This window comes from Sylvia atricapilla, chromosome 13, assembly GCF_009819655.1.
Source record: "Sylvia atricapilla isolate bSylAtr1 chromosome 13, bSylAtr1.pri, whole genome shotgun sequence".
NCBI lineage: Eukaryota > Metazoa > Chordata > Aves > Passeriformes > Sylviidae > Sylvia > Sylvia atricapilla.
The window spans coordinates 14,779,212-14,799,426 of NC_089152.1; the positions used below are offsets into that span (position 1 = coordinate 14,779,212).

The 20,215-nt window shown below is 39.4% G+C and overlaps 1 protein-coding gene across 1 annotated transcript; it reads right to left on the reverse strand.

Annotated features, from left to right (window-relative positions):
- Positions 1-717: 717 nt before the first annotated feature.
- Positions 718-15,611, reverse strand: TARS3 (threonyl-tRNA synthetase 3). Its single transcript, XM_066328547.1, has 19 exons — positions 15,343-15,611; positions 14,569-14,661; positions 13,600-13,790; positions 12,908-13,031; positions 11,690-11,811; positions 10,766-10,883; positions 10,046-10,110; positions 9,251-9,329; positions 7,881-8,027; positions 7,169-7,267; positions 6,671-6,837; positions 6,022-6,184; positions 5,271-5,408; positions 4,754-4,831; positions 4,554-4,654; positions 3,359-3,463; positions 2,519-2,591; positions 1,667-1,781; positions 718-1,551 (listed from the first exon to the last, which is right to left on the reverse strand). The coding sequence occupies exons 1-19, from the start codon at positions 15,592-15,594 to the stop codon at positions 1,403-1,405; spliced, it is 2,379 nt and encodes a 792-aa protein (XP_066184644.1). The 5' UTR covers positions 15,595-15,611; the 3' UTR covers positions 718-1,402.
- Positions 15,612-20,215: the final 4,604 nt, after the last annotated feature.

The following is a 20,215-nucleotide window of genomic DNA, read 5'->3' on the forward strand; positions in this document are numbered from 1 at the left end:
CGGGGCCGGGGCCGGCGAGGGGCGGGGCCGGGGGCACACGGGAGCGGACAGCGCCACAGGCGGAACCCGCCGGGAAAACCCTCAGAACAGGAATGCTGCGCGCTGGATACTTCACACGCAGCACGAAAGCCACAGGCCACAAAAATAAATGTGTGTATAAAATATGGAAATAGAAATCAATATCGCCCGCCACTCCCCGTGCTAATTCTGTCAAGTGGAACAGAAAGCTTTCCCAGCACTCGCTCCTTCAACGTTTTTTTCCCTTTTCTTTTAGAAGCAGGAGATAAAAACAGATCCACAAACCCAAAGATCGACCTACCAAACACAGATCTGTACGAGTGTGAGGCAGAAGTAAAACGTAAGCTTCTATTTGTGGTAATATTTACGCACTAAATTGTAGTTCCTGCTTCACGGCTGTGATATTTAAATCACAACTAGAGCTGTATATCTTAGATAATTGAGGAATACACTTAACACTACCCAAGCCAGTTAATTAAGTAGCAGCATATTAAAATGAAAAAAGGTAAAAAATAATCTCTCAAAAAACCCACTTCAATTGACTGCAACAGCAACTTAAAAACATTTTTAAGCATAAACCAAACAGAAATACAGCCACTTTCAAGTCAAACATACCATTTTAAAATTAAAATTGTCATCTGCTCCTTTTCAGCATTCTAACAACGCCCAGCAATTAAAGTAATAAACTACACACAGAAAGGGTTTTCAAAGTTTTTTGTTTTAGTAAAAAGCCAAAACAACAGCAAACAGAGGAAGAAAATAAAACACTTCACACACAGTTACAGTAATTCAACCGCATTCTTGGCAGACACCATTACAGCAACCAGTCATCGTGAGTGCCTTGTTACACTGAGACTTCCAGCAAAGACTCCGGTGCAATTCATAGTCTGTGAACACACATTCTGAAACAACCAAACTATTCACACCACCCTCACCTCCCCGAATTTTTGCTACCATCTGGTGCTGATCCAAATTGCCCCCGAGACACCTAGGCACTGCCAAGCCCTGGGTGCCAGGTCACAGTCAGGTACCTGCTCTGTCACCGAGGGAGCTCAGCCCTGCCAGCAGCACCCACTGTCCTCCCCAGCCTCCTGATCCCCGTCCTCGTACAGCCCTGACTTATTTCCACAGCAAACCCACCACATCAGAGGTGCAGGACTTTCTAAAACAAGCATTCTGCCATTCAGGCAGATTGGAAACCCATGTGATTTTTAAAGGAGTTGGCAGGTCTATCTGTCCTCATGCTTTTCCTAGAGCACCAACAGTGCTGTATTTGCTTATTTTGTATCCATTAACTGAAAATTCTCAGATGAGCATCACTGCTGTGCAGGAAGAAAGAAACATTTTACATAGGTATCTAATAATTTTTTTCCTAGCAGCAACATCAGAATTCTTCTTCTGCATTTGGAATTTGTGAAGTCTTAAATTTCTTGAGTTTTTCAATAGCAGAAGATACTGAAATCTCCCCGTGAACTTTGTTGTCTCTGGTTCGCACATTGACAGCATTGTTGGCTTTCTCCTTTTCTCCAACCACTGCAAGACATAGCACAAAATATTACACAATCTACATTACAAAATGAGCCTAGAACAAACTCTGTCCGCCATTAGAACTTAAATGATATTCAGAAATGTAAGATGCTGCAATTACCTAAAATGAAGTTATACTGCGCCAGCTGTGCATTTCTAATTTTCTTGTTTAATGTGCAGCTTTGATCTAGATCCACATCTGACATAAATCCTGCTTCAAAAAATTGGTTGCAAACCTAAAAAAAACAAAACAAAAAAACCCCCAAAAACCAAAGAAACCAAAACCCTCTTAGTATTACTATATAGTTTTCAATCTATACTTGAAAATGCTGTAATTATTGATCACTCCCAATAATTAATTCATGCATATGCATAATCTCATTCTTGTGGATGCTTATAAGGAATTCAGTGAAGTTATCTGAAGGAACCAGCACATACAGGAGCACCCCAGCTGGGGGACAATACAAGATAACATCTATATCAAACATGTGCTGCTTTGCTGCATGTCAAAAATATGTCCTCAGTCTGAGAAAGGAGAAAGAGGAGAAAGAACAAACACACTTATTCTTGCATTAAAATGAAAGCTTGAGGCAGGGGTTAAACCAACCATGGCCCAAAAGTGATGTAGTCAAGAACATACATGGAGGGAAATGGAATAAACTAGCTCTGCCTACTTAAGCTAGAGAGTACTATAGCAAAGCACTAGTTATATAAGGCTTGCCATCCAGGATGCTCTTTCCTTTAATAATTACAGAAGTACGTACATAATTAAAGAACCCCAAATACTTGAAGTTACATACCCCTTACTCAAACACATATAAATTTTGAACTGAAACCTTTATATTAAAAAATTTACCGCTCCTCCCCCAACACATTTCCAGAGCTATTAAGCATTAATTCCCTTTTCTAGGACAAGTCCTTAAGGATGTATGAAATGTGCCTGCTGCCACCAGGAGCCAAGCTCTGCTCTCACCTGCTGGGCGTACTGCTCCGAGGTGGGGCCCACGGGCACAACCATGACCTGCCGAGGAGACAGCCAGAACGGCCTGGCCAGCACAGGACACACAGGAAAGAAAGGCGCATTTTACATTTCCAGTCACAGCCATAGCCATGTTCTACAATAGTAATGTCTGTACAGAATTATTTACATTAGCTAAGGATAGTCTATTGTCTCCCTCTTTTCAAGGTCACATAAAATAGCAAATAGACTGATTCCAGTAAAATGACATGGGGGAAGTTGGATGTTCTCTCTTCTTCCCAGCTGACTTTACAACTTGAAATAGAGTTTTTTCTGCATGATTTTCACTTTCATTTATAACTTCAAATTAAAGGTGGACAGTCAGGTGACTGAAAATAAGAATTAACTCTTCCTTAGTACTTTAAATGAAGAAATATTTCCAGATCTTACCCAAGATAAAATTGATCAATATTAGAAGTATAAAAATATTTCACATATTAGGGTTAATTAATGGCTATGTATACACAAATAACTGCTTTACATATATCTGACATCCTCCTGGTACAAAAGCACGAGTTTTAAGAAAAAAGGAACAACAATAATACAGGACTTACACATTCAATTACAACTCCTATTTCTGCATTCCTTTTCTTTTTTTTTTTTTTTTTTCAGTCTCATGAAATTGTATGGATATCATGGAACTCAGACCAGAAAACTGGGCTTTTCTTGTAATCTTACTAATTTTGAGAAAATTTTGGGGATATTATTTTTGCATTGTAATATATGGAACAATAGGAAGGATATGGAGTTTCTACATTGTTAAAGTCTTCTTAGAATTCCATTTGTGCCACATACCACTTTCCTCCATAATTTTCTGCTAGAATAGCTATCATTCTCTCCACAGATCCCAAAATAGCTCTGTGAATAATGACTGGCCTTTTCTTGTCATCACCATCCTTACTGGAAAAAAAAAAATCAAGTTTTTTGTTTTAATAATTATCGTAGGTCACACACATTCTATTTTTAACAGAAAGACAAATTTTAGTTAGTTCTACTTATGAAAAATCTACTGGTTTTATTAAAAATGTACTTCAAGTCAGCTGTGCTTTTAAAGGAATTCTAATTTTAAAAAAAAATCATGCCTACTGCTAGTGGCAGAGACACATTCTTTAATTTGAGAAGACACTTGACTGACTCAGCACCATTTTTGTGCATTTTAATATTTTATGTTGCACTCTCTTTACATCAGAACTTGCTTTTATTTTGCTGCACAGGATCTTACCTGCCCTTGCTACTCATTTCTTGACTTAAATTACAACTCTGAAATTAAAAAAACAGGCTTCTTTAAAAAAATCCAGTTCATAACAATATTATCACCTATTATAAAGGCTATGACATCTACTGTAGAATGTACTGCAGCACCAAAACATTACGAAGATTCTTATTCCATCTTCTCCAGCTTCATAATATGAAAAATCAAATACAGCAAGAAATACAACCCAGAAAATGAGTATTCAAGTCAGCATGGCACTAAGATTAATTTGCTCAGTGGGCCAAGCTGGAAACCAGCCAGATTTTCACTAAAAGCTGTTTGCACTTGGTTTATGTTCAAAGTTAACTAATTTAATCTGATAAGAATAAAGACCCACTTAATACAAGCATACTTGCTCCTTAGGAAATGTTTGAATTTGTGTGCCATGTCTTCCAAGGAGGCACAATGACTAGGCTGAAAATAAAAACTGACTCAGCTGAGAACTTTTCAGCACAACTTATGATCAATTGTCCTCAAAGCTGGCTACAAGACAGATAAATGAGACTTTCTTGCATTTACAATAAAGTGAGCTATCACTACATTGAAAAAGTATCTTCAAGTTGGTAACTCACTCTCTACTCACTAGGGGTGTTTGCTCTCCCTGCCAGCTGACTGATTTATAAGCTAATCATTTGTGAAATGAGCAATGCAGCATTAGTACATAATGGGAGTTACAGATAATGAAAGCTATTGTTTAATTTCATTTTAAAAAGGAAGATATTTAGTTTAACCACTCACCCAACATAAGTAAGATTAAACCGAATGGGTAGCTGGAAGTCAAGTTGGATGGTAGCACATTGATGGTACCTACCAATTGCATCTTTGATTTTAATATCAATCTGTGAAGCAAAATAACACAGTTACTAAATATAGTTTGTCTGCAGTACATCTGCATTTCTGTCCATCTCAAAGTTGTATTGAAATGCTGAGTCACTAACCTTAGGACCATAAAATGCTCCATCTCCTGGATTCAAATTCCATTGCTCTCCAAAGTTATTCAAGCTGTTTTGAAGTTGCTAATCATAAGAATGAGAGAGTAATTAAAAAAGGTACAGAAGGGCCTCTCATTACTCGAAGTCAAAGCATTTGCCTTGGAAATTCAAAAGGAGTTAAAAGGCAGCACAACTCCTATTGCTCAAGCATTTGCTCATTTATGATAAATAATCTGGAAACAGTAGCTCCTTGTATAAATATGATGATTAATCAGGAAAAAAATATTAATAGAAAACTAACTAGTTCAAGCTAAGTAAGACTCTGAAAGTTCTGATTTTTATAGAAACTTCAGATTTAATGTGATGTTTTCCAAGAATTTCCACTGAGGGCAGTATTTAGCACCTGATTTAAACAATTTCACCATGCAGCATGGATGAACTCTAACTCATGGAAGAAGTTAAACATATACCTCTGCAAGTAGAAATATTAAGGGGTTGGTTTGCTTGTTTTTAAATTAATTACCTTTTCTGCATGATCCCAGACCTCTAAATCTCCAAGATAATTTTCTGGTCTTGTAGAAAGATGTAGTTGAAAGGTAAAGCCAAAGACAGCATACACTGACTTCAAGAAATCAAGACAGCCCTCAATTTCTTCTTCAATCTTAAACATAAAACATATTAAAATAGGTTAAAAGTTACTTACATAAAAATGTAATCTACTGAATTCTTCATAACCAAAATATAAGAGTCCATTAAGTAAGAAAGAATTAAAAATCACTCGAAAATTACATCCAACGAACCTAAATCTATTTAATGGGCAAAGAGAGACCTGAGGTGTTGGGTCTTCAAAGTGTGGCAAGAAAGGCAGTACTTTTGTTAAACATGAGTTTCTGGAGCCAAATTGTATCCTGAACTAAAGTACATCAATTTATACATATAGTTCCACTAAAATCTATGGCATTACTGACAAAATAAACTCTTTATTCAGCATTTGTATAGAAAACAACGGGATCAACTGCTTTATTTTTTGCAGAGGGAGATGGAAAATGCAACAAATCTTATTTTCTGTGATTTTGTTGCCCAATGCATCTTTCTAAATAAAAGGAAGCACCTAGGGAAAAAACCCATCAAAAGCAGCAGTACGCTACACAATGGAAGAATCAAGAGTTGAAATACTTCAGGGTTGTTTTTTTTCTTGTTAGTTTGTACCAGGAGAGGGAAGGGTTATTTTGGTTGACTGGTGGGGATGTGGGAGGTGCTTTTGTTATTTTTACCTGTTCCATTGTGCAAAAGATGTGAGCATCATCTTGTTGGAAGCGCCTGACTCGAGTCAAGCCGCTCAAAGTGCCCGAGAGCTCATTTCGGTGAAGAACTCCAAAATCTGCAAGTCTAAGAGGCAATTCCCTCCAGGATCGGGGACGATGGGCAAACATCAAGCTAAAAGGGACATGGAAGAACCCTCCTCTTTATCCTTCTTACAGGAGATTTAAGACAACACAGAACTAAACAAAGCTCAGTACAGACAGTAATCACATTTCAAGTTTTACTCATTTAGGTTGTCTACATCCTGAAAGACAGGCAAACAGAAAAGGCACACCAATCAATGAACTGCTAAAGACCACTGAGGAAAAAACACTGCAAGAGTAAATCAAGACTGGTTCATCCATACCCTTGTTGGAGCACCACAACTGATGACCACCTCTACCCAACAGAATTGGCGTTTACTAGTGGTACAGACCCAGCTCAGTGCAGACTCAGTGCAAAGCTCTGCTTGGGGACACTGTCAGAAGCTCTGGACACACTAGCTTAGTGGTCTATGGTAAGCACACATCACAGCATGCGTTAATTCTCCTTTTACTTCTCCTCTGCCCCACAAAGGATAAATGACGTAAAAGAAGACCTTTTCCAGCTGAGAGTACAAACCAATGTCCTGGACAATTCATGGGTTTAAGGGCAAACATTTCCTTCTCAATCTCAAAGGAGAACATATTTTCACTGTAGTGCTGCCAATGTCCTGAAGCTTCCCAGAGTTTACTGTTGAAGATGTTCGGAGACACAACTTCAGTAAAATCACGCCTGCGATATTCCCCCTACAAATACACCATTTAAAAGGTGAGAGAGCTTCTGACAAGCAAAAGCTTGATTCTTTTTACCTGTGGTATTATGATGGCAATTTACAGAAACATAATAGGCCTACTGCACGTGTAGATTTTACACAATTGGAAAAACACAGCTTCACCCTGCCTTATTTTCAAAAAGGTTAAATTTGCATAATTCTTGTGAAAATCTTGTATATGTTTACATACATAGATATTTCTCTTTCTGTGCATAGCTCAGCACTATGAATGGCCTATCATTTAAGATCAACAAATGATAACCAAGTTGTTAGGACTTATATCACTAACATCAGCATATACTCACCCGTATGAAATCCATGAGCGTGTTATAAAGAAAGGCACCTCTAGGGAGGAAAAAGCAGCTTCCAGGACTCAAATCATGAAAGAAAAAGAGTTCTTGCTCCTAGGTGAATGAAAATCAGAATGCTCTAATGACAATTCAGAGAATTGCAGAACGTAACTACTTCATACACATCGAGACACTGTTTGCAAAGATGGAATATTACAGCAACAAGATGATTTATGGTCCACAAGTTCTCAGCAAGTTAATTGATCTGCAGTTCTTACTCTTAGAAATTTGTAAGAGCACTGAATTCCATTTGATTCTTTGACCATGTAAATACACATTTCCCCAAATTTACACCTATTAAAAAAAAATGACCAAACCACATTATCAGACAATTTTCAAATAAATTCTCTTCTGTGAAAAACAGACTGGTTTAGGTAGGATCTGCAAAGACTCTACATTAATAGATCTAAGATTTCTATCTCTAAACTAAGGGACTAAAGCCATTAACTTCTTCCCAACATTAGTTCAACGTTCATATGCAAGTGACAAGTTGAGTTTGTAGAATTAAAATTTCAAAATGTATGAAACATCAGGAAGCACATAGAACGGGTGCCCCTTAAAACTGTCAAAAAACAGTAACAAAAAGTCAAACCAAAACTAATATACAAGGGAAGAGAATGAATTCTACAATAGAAGTATAAAAAAAGTAGACAGTGGAATAGTGTACCTTTCCAATTTTCCTGTGATCCCGGTTTTTGGCTTCTTCCTGGGCTTTTTCCCATTCCTTCATCATTTTGTTATCAGGAAAGGATATTCCATATATTCTCTGCAGAGTTTCCATGTCAGATTTTCCTTCCCAATACGTAGAGGAACTCTGATACACAAGAGATAACACTTTAGATAATACTATATAATATCAGGGAAAGAGAGATAAACACTAACCAATTCAAACATTACTATATTTTTCCTTGGGAAAAGAATTATATGCAGCCCTTCAGCATTTGTTTGTAATACAAAAAGACTTGCAGTGCCTTTTAGTCAGCATACTAATACAGAAGACAAACAAAAGTGACAGGTCAAATCACATTTTATTCTGCTTAAGTACCTTGCTTTAACTCACATCAATGCATATTTTATTATTTCATGTCATGGCTTCTCAAAAGGCAGAACTTGTTTACATTGAAAACACAATGAAGAAGGGAAACATGAAAGGCAAAACAAACCTTGCTCTCACAGTTAAATCTGAGCAGTTTTAACCCTCTACCCACTTAATCCCTGGAACTCAAGAGTTCCATACACTTCAGTTAGGCAGCCAGCAAAAGCCACAACAATGAATGCTCCAAAGAACTCAGTCTAATAAGGCTACCCAAATTAGCATCTGTGAGTAACTTAAACTACACCATAAATTCAGAGACCTCTGCAAACACTTGTTTCTGGCTTTGCTGGAAGCAATGCCATTTTTTAGCTGCAGCACTTGCAGATCTGCCAAGGTCCACTCTATCTCCTGTACCTGAAAGATACCATCTGACAAGGTCAAAATACTATTTTCTGACCCAGTGAGTACCTTGACACTCACTTAGTGCAGGACAGAGCATGTGCACCCCCTGCATTCAGATGTGACAGCTGGTGCAGATTAACCAGGACACTTGCCCTGGGAAGGGCAGTGCTGGTGGGACACAGTGGCACAGCCCTGCCACAGGAGCTTAGGCACTGCACTTCTCTCCTGTGCACAGCAGAATTGGCTCCACAGCTCATGTGCTCACCACTAGCTAGAGTAGTCTTGCAGTGCTTTACATCAGCCTAAATGTGCATGCTACTACATGAGTACTCTGATTAAAAAACATGCTGGTAACTTTCACTGAGGTGCTACTGTCTGAGTCAAGAACCAGTAAATGTCAGACACAGACCAATGATCAAAGTCAGTAGTGCTACTTGTCCAATGGGAGCTGGGAAAGAAATGAGGAGCTATTATACAGTAAGCAAAGAAAAAAAATACAAAGGATCAATCCTAGTATAATCAGCTCAGGAAAAATAAATATGTAAATAAATCAACTGACAATTTATTTCCGTTTCAATGCACAGTTAATTTAAACTTACTTTAATTATTTTAAGGGCCTTAATTTTTCCAGTGTGTCTCACATGGGGACCCCTGCACAGATCAATCAATGGACCACATCTATATGCCAAAACAAAAAGAGGGCTCACTTCCAAGCAATTCAACATATTTCAATACAGTCACTAGTGGTACACAAGTTCACATTTGACACATCCAAACATGCCAGAAAATACAAATATAAATATAAATATGCAGCAAATTCAGTGCACCTTAAATGTAACTGTGCCTTCTACCTGAAGTGGAATGTTCACTCAGTAAATGCTCAGCACACTTAATCCATTTTCAAGAGCAACATAACACATTTACCAATTCATATAGTTCCATACATGAACTTGTTCATGTTGGCCAGGAAATTTTAAACTATGCACATCAAACAGAAAATGGTTTTGCCATTTTCCAACCTACTAACAAGTAACTGAATGAGCAGGTTCCTGACCCCACACCAAGCCAGAGTTACCTCACTATCCAATGCTGCAACTTATCCATTATGCAGCAAGCCAATGTCAGAGATGGCAACTTATTTTAATCAGTCAACTGAAACCAGAGGGAATAAATAAAAACTGAAATTGACATTTGTCCATAAATTGAGACCTAATCCATCCCAGCAGTGAAAGAAAGTATCTCACTTCACCTAAGTAGCAATATTAATTGCAAACTTAAGTCCCAATCACACAAGAACTCAGAACCTGGAATAAAAAACCCACAAATTATTCTCTCAAATTAAATTAATTAGCTGTAAAATTACTTCATAATGCCTTTCAAATATATTTCTTTACCTGTATACTGTGGTAGTTGGTGTCTTCACTTTCTCATTAAGGATACGACACTTAAACTTGTTATACTGTGTGTGGAAACATAAACAGCCAGAAATGTCAATAAAATGGATAATAAAATTCTTCTTAAAAATTACATTTTAGTAATACAAGTGCACCAGTAAAAGACACTCCTAACTAAAAAAACCAAACCAAAACCAAAAACCAAACCAAAACCACCCCACCAACACAACAACACCACCTCCACATAAATTTCTCAGAAGAGTTGTTAGAGCAGAGGGGAAAGAGACAAACATCCTAACTCCCATGAGGGTGTGTTGAGGATTGTGGTTACACCTGAACACCCCAAAGCACCTGTGAAGAGCAATCACACAGTACAGTGAGACTGGCAATAGTCACTGAATAAAACAGGACTAGAGCTAAAGCCTGTTTCTGACCTGTCTTCATAAGTCAGCCAGGTGAAATGCATGCCTTTCATTTACTTATTTTGTTATTTCATTGAGCTTGAGGTGTGTTTTTGTGGAATAAAGAATTGTTTTTGTAAGTGCTTGAAAACACCCTGAACACTTGAGAGACACATGGAGAGTGAGAAACAGATGGTATTGTTTTCCTTTGTTTTACTAGACAGGTACTATTCTGACAAGCCAGTCACATGCAGTATTTCATAAAAATTACATCTTAAAAGATCATTGTACCAGATCCACAGCTGCTCTAAAGACTTACCTTAAACATGTCTAACAGGATCTCCTTTTTGACTTCCAGCCTTTCAAAAGCCTGTTTCTCTTTTATGATATTTTTACAACGGTTCTCTAGTAGTGGGAATTCAGTACTAGATACACTTCTAGATAAAAAGACACAGGCAAAAGAAATAAAAATTAGTTATTTTGATACTCCCATTTTTTCAAGTGACGACTTTCTAATGGTCTAATTTGAAAAACATAGGATGTGTTGTGACTCATCATAGTATTTTTTTTTCCTTAGTTTCTCACAATCAGCTGTATTTTCAGAGACTAAACCAAATAACACAGATAATACCACCCTGAACAAACCCATTGCAATCATTCCTGGAACAGTCGTTGACATGATTAAATGTCTGGAAGACCTATAGCTCAAAATAAACATATGATTCAAGAAGAAAACACAAACCAAGGGGAAAAAAGGCTCAACTCAGCCACAAGAGCCAGCTTATCAGCTCATGCAGATTTAGTATTCTCCCTGCCTACAGAGAGATAAACAAGGAAAAAAACAGAATCGTAAAGCTGTGCACAAGGATTAGAAAAGTAGTAAACACCTAGACCAGTTACAAGCATTTGTGCCCTTTCTACAAGTGACTGTGGCTCCTGGAAGCCAAGCTTGCATGATTCTTCAAAGAAAACCATCCCCTTTACCTCACAGGATCTGCAGAAAGTTCAACCCAAACACTGCATTTTTTCCACAGAACAGCTTCAACTGTCAGAGAGCAGGTGTCTGAACACTGCTTCTGAATTTAAATATATACACCAACTCAACTGAACTGTATACATAGAAGACTATGTTTCAAATCATATTAGGGACACAATTATACTTTCAACATGGAGAAAAAACCAAAATAATTCTAGTACTGAGCTTTAATATGGAGTATTAAAGTTCTAAGCACTGTAATTTTACCTATCTTCAATATACATGTCATAATGAAATCCATTCTCAATTGGTGGTCCATAGCATAAGCAGCCCCCAAAATATCCTTCCATGGCCTCTCCAAGAATGTGAGCACTGGAATGCCAATAAACCTGTAAATGAAGTCAGGTGAGCAAACCATGAGATCAATGGCATTGTGTGCCCAAAAAGAAGAAAAAACAAACTAGAGATGTATCTGCAGATAGGACACAGACTGGGGCACCAGTGTTGTTCACATTTTGAGACAAGTAAAACAACTTTATCTTTTCATTTTGAAGTACTCTAAATGTTTAACATAATGGCAGATATAGCACTAAAGGCCCACCATACTTCAGTCTGAAAGAAGATTATCTCTGCACAATTCCTTCAACTTAGTACTTAATGTACTGTGTTCATTTATAAGTTAATTTCAAAGTCTGTGCACCGCTAATCACATCTATAGCAATGTAGCCAATTAAGTTGCCATTGCTCACATTCAGTACATTTGTTAATGGGTTTGTAAACTACATTACCTGAAATGTCAGAAAAGGGAAACCAACTGCTACAAGATAAAAACCTTTACAGGCTCCTGAAATGTCTCCAACAAGCTTAATCACATGAATAATTATTTGACAAAACTGAAGTCCAGTGCTAGTCTATAATGGTAACATAAGCTTCAGACTGAAGACCATTAAAGAAAAATCTCAGTCACATAGCTAAGCATAGGTATAGTTTATACAGGGATAGGTATAGTTTAACTGACTAAGAGGTATAGTTTTTATAGAGATAGGTATAGTTTAACTAAGATATGTCTACTCAAGGACGTAATAGAGAGTGTCAGTACAAGGAGGTGTAGATTTTATTTATGATTCAAGTCTAACACTGGACAGTTTTTAGAAAACAGCAGAGACTGCCTCACTTTGCTTTCACTGTCTGATCTTCAAATGCACTGAGCCAAACCATAGACTGTTTGAACACACAAATCTAGGCCTTCTGTATGAACTCCTTTGACAAATAACTTGTTAAAGAGAAGGATAAAAAAACACAAAGATTTTAGTCACTCTCAGACTACAGGCACTTAGTATCTAATCTCCTTTGTTGAATCATAGGAAACACATTACTTGAATAGTTTTGTGGGAGTTTTTTAATTCAAGATTTTAAAAGCTTAATGCTGCAATCAATTTTATGTCGCTTCTTTAATCAAGAAGAAACCAGAGTGTGTTTACTCACAGTTTTGGCTTCTTCATTATCAAAGTTGAGCAGCTCTAGAGTACAGTCTCCCTCCAGTGGACGGTCCAGGTCCCAGAGTTCACCATTCACTTTGGCTATGACTGCATTTGAAGCCAACACTTGACTGAAAAAACAGAAGAAATAACAAGAAGTGTTATGGGTTCAGATAGTTCAGATAAAAAACAAGAAGTGTTTGGCTCAGATTTGTGTAAGACTTTAGATTTCTAAACCTCATGAGACCACGTCTTGTAGCACCTGAAGACCTAAAACTTTTGTTTCTGTGGTCTTCTTAAACACTTGTCTACTGTTAAGGTATAGAACCTTAAGGTCTTGAGAGGTTTTGCTCAACAGTTTTCAGTGCTGGGGATCTGGAGGGAAAGGATGCTCCTTACAACACGTTCTGCTGTATCTGCTAACTCACAAAACTTCTGATGTCTCTTAATTCCTAGCAGTGTCACAGATTTAATTGGAAGCAAGCATTATGATCCCAGCACAGAACCCTGAGCATCACCCAGAACTAACCAGCTGTTTCTGCTACATGAAGCTGAAGTGCCAATGCTTTCCAAGCAAACCAGTTTAAGGGAGCCACCACCCACTAGCCATGACAGGTATTTTATACAACAAGGTAAGAGACAAATGATAGTAACAGTTTTATCACTACAAAAGTAGAACTCCTTGAATGTGCAGGTTACCTAATTCCTACAGCTAATTGATACGGTGTGGTTTTCCAAGATTCCCCTTCAAGAGTCTCTCCACCTGTGAGAGTAATTTTGATAGATTTGCTCTGGTTGGCTGCTCTGTAAGCAAGCAAAGCATCATGTTCTTTTTTCAATGCTTCATAAAGCTTCAGTCTGTCTTCTATGAAGCTTGGCGCACACGGGAGCTGTAACACAAAGTCGATCATACACACACACATTTGTGAGACAAAGAGAACAGAAGAATTCACAGTGCATCCCCAGAGGTTTCAACTTGTCCCAATTCAACTGTACTAGAATTTGTACTAAAATTCAGTAAAGCATTTACAAATAATTATATGCAGGATACTCCCATCCCACTGCTGACTATTTTATACTGATTTTCCAATTTTCCATGCTCTTTCATCAATCTGGGCCTAAATGGATCTGTGAGTTGGACTTTAGAAAGCAGCTTATGTTCCTGACTGAAAATTTGCATTTGGCAGATGTCCTGGAGAAATCTGGATGACTCCAAAAAGCCCTCACTTCCGCCACTACATTCAAAGCATCAGATTCGAGCCAGACAGTCCACATGAAGGTTCCTGCATTTTAGCTTAAAGTGAGTTATTAAGCTCTACTGTACCACTGCAGTGCTACTTAACATCTTTTCAGCCATCAAGAATGCTGTTCAACTGCTCCTGAACCATCACTCTCCTTAGGCACCATAACACCATGACCTTTATTTTCCAGTAACCCAAATCCTTTACTTACACAAGGAGTAGAAATCTAAGAATGTATGAGTAACCTCACTAATGCAAGATGAAGCTCTTGAATAATGGGAGTTTTTTATCTCTGTGCTATAGTAAGCCTTCTTCCCAAAAGCTGGGATTTCAAAACACAGCAAAATATTCTGGATTTGAGCACCTTTTCTGAACCTGTCTATTCTGAACCAGTCCTATTATTATGTGGTATCAAAGAACCACTTACATCATTCTGGTGTTGGTTCACAGCTTCAAGTTCTTTTTTCTTTTCCTCTTTAATTTGATTCACTGCATCAGTTGGACTTGGACTGGAGACTTCCTGAAAACAGTGATAATGCAAAAGTATACCCCTATTATACCTTTAAGATTTTTTCCAGCAACCACCAAAACAAACCAAACCAATATAATAATGGGCCAAAGAGGCAATTACAAGGAATAAGGTATGTCCTTAGCACAAAGACTCCTCATAGCACATCTAAACTGCATCCTTTTGATGTTCTGCAGACACAGCAATGCTGCTCACCAAGCAAAGTCCTCGCCACACAATTTCCCAAATTTTACTACTACAACTATCAGCAAAATCGCCCCAGCGAGGCCGCTGGAGATCAAAACGGAGCAGTGAGCAGCCACAGCAACTTTCAGTCGTGTGATACCTCGAACAGGTTGCCTGGTGATGCTGTGGATGCCCCAGCCCTGGCGGTGCTCAAGGCCAGGCTGGATGGGGCTCTGAGCAAGCTGCTCAAGTGGAAGATGTCTCTGCCCATGGCAAGGCGGTTGAAATGAGATGATCTTTAGGGTCCATCCCAACCCAACCCATTCTGAGTCTATGAAGCCGCCCTGGCGCAAAGGCAGAGACCACCGCCCGGTGCTGCGGGCAGACTCCGCGACACGCTTCCGCTCCGGGGGGCTGGGCACAGGCGGCTCGGCCCCGCCAGTGTCCCCGTCCCGTCCCTTCCCGCGGTCACCGTCCCACGCCCGCCCCGAGCGGCCCCGGCGATACCTCCCCGCCGGCCGGGGGCCGCGCCGGCGCCGCCCGGCCCAGCTCGGCCTCCAGGCTGCGGCGCAGGTGCAGCAGGCGGTAGCGCAGCTTCTCGTTCTCGGCCCGCAGCCGCTGCAGCTCGGGGCTGGCGCTACCGGGGCAGTGCAGCTCCTGCGGCTCCTTCAGCCGGCGGACCTCCGCCGCCAGCCAGCGCAGCTCCCGCTCCTGCCGCGACAGCCGCAGCTCGGCCGCCTCAGCGGCCGCCGCCGCCATCTTGGCCCGGCGCGCTCCGCCCCCGGCCCGGCGCGGCCCCGCCCACCGCCTCAGCCCGCCCAATATCCCCTCAGCGCGCCCGGCGCCGCCTCAGCCCGCCTGCCATCCCCTCGGCCCGCCCGCCGTCCCCTCGGCCCCCTACCCCCTCGGCCCGCCCGCCTCCTCGGTCCCCGGCCCGTCCGCCGCCGTCCCATCAGCCCGCCCGCCACCGCCTCGGCCCGCCCGCTATCCCCTCAGCCCGCCCGGGCGGGGCCTCTTGTGCCGGTCGTTCCTTCTTCCGATCGCCCAAACTGCTCTTCGGAGCCCTGGCTGCTGGACTGGTGGTTAATCAACATACCCCGGGCCGGCGAGCAATTGGGAAGTGTCGATATCCGCGGAATCAATTAGAGTGGAAAAGACCTCTGAGATCGTCGCGGCCAACTTGTGACCGAGGACCCCCGTATCAGCTGGATACCATGTGCTACATTCAGGCTTTCCTTGAACTCTTTATAAAACAACGTCAGTGTTAAAACGTGTGGTCATATTGCATCCTTATTTGACTTTACTGCCGAATAAACCCTGCCAGAGTTTATTTGTACTCGGTGCTTCCTGGCTGACACCATTTCTTATGAAATTGGGCTGACTGAAACTTCAGCATCTTGGCACAAATTGCAGAACTTATCACGAAGGTAAATAATTTGAAGAGGTTTGAGTTGCCAGGTGTTAGGAGTCAAAGCTTGGGAGCATTGTACAACTACTGCACAGCCCAAGAGTCTTCACTGCATCACTTACAGGTCATTGCAGTTAAACACCTCAGTCCCTTGACCCCGGGAAAAGAACAGCTCTCCATCACACATCTTTTATACCTACCATCTACTTCTATGTATCCTTTCGTCTCAAACACCTCCTTGGCACTTAGCTAGTTTTCTTCCTTGATTGTACTGCACACTCATTTCCTGCATTCAGATTCTCAGTACACACTTTCAAATATTTGTCTTTCTTTAAAAAGGCAAAAATTCAGACTTAAAAACCTGGCAATTAGCAAATCAGAATTTTAGCCTTTTTTTTCTTCTATTTACACGATGGAAAGTAACAATATGGTATGTGAGAAGGCAGAAACAAACTTTGTAATTGTCTGCAACTTGATATATTTCCTCTATCACCCATTCTTCTTTGTGATTTTAAGATTTTATAAGAACACATTTGAGTTTATAAGAATATATTCTTTTACCAACAAAAACAATGGGGCATTATTGGCTCAAAACATTGTATTCCTTTAGAAGAAAAAAGTCAATTATTCAGCGCATCAAGTCCAAAGACACTCCTATAGTGTATACTCACAAATTTTAAGTTAATATACCTCAGCAAACTGATACCAATGCACTTTTTTAATTTGCACCAATTTTTCCTTCCTTTTCTGAAGAGATGCAGCTTGACAACACCTATGTCTATCCCTCACTAGAGCAAGGCCATGAATCTTTGAGGTTGGATTGGCAGGTTTAAAAGTAAAACATAATCTATAGCTTCCTTTAAAAATCCATTCCATTATTAATTTCATAGGTTAACTGTTCTTTTAATTTTTAAATTCACTACTGTGCAGAATTAATTAGTCTGCTTAGGATACTGATGACAAGCAGTGTTATCAGCACAATAAAAACAAATAAAAACAATAAAAACAAATTTTTTTTTTAAATTAAACTCTGAGAAATGTATTTGGGTTACATCCTCTGTACCTCATTTTTGGATAGTGTCTTATGAACCCAAAAACATGTAACTTTGGGCTTGCTCTAGTGGAGTAATGGAAGAATTTCCCCTCTGAACTTGTAGAGGCTGAGGAGACTGATTCAGAGGATGCTGTCTAACGTATGTGGAGTACCAGGATCCTCTAACAGGATCTTTTATCTGCTGAGATAATGTGGTGTTAATTAGTAGAATTTCTGAGACAGAAACAATTTGAAGAGAGAAAAAAAAAAAATTGCTACCTCTATGGATGTTCAAAACCAGAGGGAATTTTGAGAATTAAAGAGCTCTTCATTTCAAAGGCTACCTGGGAGATGTGCCAGATAGGTTTGCTACTTCTCTGCCCCTGCAGCTGACCCTGGGTTAGCTGTGCTCCCTCCTGGCTCCTGGTTAGGATGGCTCATGGTTGGGAAGGCAGCTGCTTTGTACCATCTCTGTCCCCCCAGAGGATCCTCTCTGGTGTGTGATGTCGTGCAGAGCACAGGGAGTTCTACCTGAGATGATCACAGGAGCGTGAGAATCTTACTGCTATGGCCAATAAGCCATAACACTGTAAACTGGGACAATATTGCTTCAAATAACACGCAATCCCATGGTCCTTGCTCCAGATGATGTGTCACACAGAGGCTTGTTGTGTCTGCAGACAACCACAAGGTGACAGGCAATGCTGCCAAACAACTCCGTGAAGCCTCGCTGCCTAATCCATACACAATAAAACTCCTGCAGTATGATATGGTCAGTAGTCAACTTTAAGGTTAACTGATAAATACTTGTCATTTTGGAAACAGAAGAAACCTGACAGGAGGATACAGTGGTTGCAACTTAAGATCTCAAGAAGAGAAAATATTCTAAAACTCGTTGAACTAAAAGCTTGGCAAAATATTTTTGTTTGCTCCACAATAGATAAACTACCCTTCAGTAAAGTGCAGGTAAGGCCACACGAGCAAGGCCATGGAGGCATTATCAGTTGGAAGCAATCGAAATAGAAAAAATAGACTAAGAAACAGGAGGAGTAGGCAGGAAGCATTCATAGCTTTTCTATACAGGGAATTTATGTTGACAGAAAGTATGAAAACAAGACCGAGAAGCCCACGTACTCAGGAGCATTTGCATAAGGGAGGTTATGTAATGTGTGATCCTCAATGAATGATTATCAGTGGCAGAACACCTCCACTGGGATTGCAGTAATCTCCACTGTTAAACCCGGCTCAGGAAATGGACGCTACATGGTTCATTTTGCTTGGAAATGGCATCAAAAACCTAGACATGCAGAAATGTTGTTATTCTTAGTAGCTAAGTATTTACCTTCACAAAAAAGGCCTTATTCTGTAACAGTTTTTTTCTTTTTTTAAACTTTTGCATCTAGGTTTAAAAATATATATAAAGAAACATGCTTTCTAAATGTGTAATTCCATTGCATATTAAAGCTAATAATTTATGGAAGAACCAGAAGTGGAGGGTATTAGTACTGTGGTTTGGGTATGGCCTCTGAGGAATATAAAATCAAAGTGTACCAAGGATGCTTTATTTTCTGTCCTGTACCAGCTTGTACAGATTATTTCAGTTTGATCAGCTGTCTTCTAGAATGAATTATTTTTTGCAAAGGGGTATCTTTGAAGATCAGTTACAGAATTAAAAAGTAACAGTAACTAAGCAATTCTCAGTCTCCTCATTACGGTTCAGAAGCTGTTAACAGTTGTAAAGGGCTAATTAGTGTAATGTAATCCTCTTAGGAGGCTGCAGGCATTGAGCTAGATTTCTTTATAATTTGTATGTAGGCCTTCTTTATTCCATTGGAATTACAATAATCACAGACAGCAGTATGTATTTGCATTCTAGCCATCCACATTATGTTTATTTTGCATACTGAATACTGTACAATAAATGCAGAACTAGAGTTTTCTATTTTCTATTTAAATATCAAAATGTTTGGAAGAACAGCCAAGTCCTGGTTTTACAACTGTGCAAAATCTACCAGAAGAGAAAATGAAAACAGGAGTAAGTGGCTTTCTGAAATCCCAAGCAATCAGAGAGAGAAAATACTGGAAGAGCTGGATGTGAACAAAGTGCTGTCATATTTGGTTTACAAGAGAGTCTTTTCCTTGGAGGAATACAAAGACATTTGGTCCCAGGAGAGCTACAAGAAGAGAACAGAATATTTTCTAGATAAACTCTATCTAAAAGGCCCAGGTGCTTTCTCTGCCTTTTGTTCCATTTTGGAGGAGGTCTCTCCTAACTTGCTGACATGCTTTCTCCTTGGCTATGAAGGTAAGGTCACTGCTCTGAAATGCTTAAGTGTATATTGGTAATGTCTTGCAATCCTTTGACACTAATAGTTATTTGCTATAATTAGTGTTTACTTTCTCTCTAGCACTAAACCAGAGATAGTATTTGCTGCCGTTATGGTTCTTTGTTATAAAAGAGAAAATAATCAGAAGAAAAAAAATTAAATATATTTTATTGTTATACTTAGAATATTTAAACTGATAAAATGCTGAATACTCAAATTGCTGCTACTGCTGCTAATAAGTAAAAGTCAGGATAAGAGAAATGATTTTTAAGTATTACTGATAACGCTTAGATAAGAAATGTAACACTGATCATCCACATTCCTTCCCTGTTCTGAAATATTTAAAAATAGATGGAGAAGTTCTGTAGGCATAATACCAGAGTATGTGATGCCTTTCACATTTTTCCTGTAAGTCACATTATTTATTGTATCTATCTGTAAATAACTGCATGAGAAAGGATTGTATTACTAAATATCAATCACACAACTGAAGTTAATCAAAAGGTTGTTTGGATATCAGGCATTATCTGTGCTAATTTGAGGAATAATATTTTGCTAGATATTAGCGAAGATGAGGCGAAAAACGTGTAGAGTGCTTACAATTATATCTTA

Bases quoted from the DNA above. Each gene is read 5' to 3' on its own strand.
- TARS3 (XM_066328547.1), bottom strand. From the start codon at position 15,594: ATGGCGGCGGCGGCCGCTGAGGCGGCCGAGCTGCGGCTGTCGCGGCAG. The intron at 11,812-12,907 runs GTGAGTAAACAC...CTTCATTTACAG, and splicing joins ATAATGAAGAAGCCAAAACT to GTTTATTGGCATTCCAGTGC. The intron at 1,552-1,666 runs GTAATTGCAGCA...TATGTCTTGCAG, and splicing joins GCAGTATAACTTCATTTTAG to TGGTTGGAGAAAAGGAGAAA.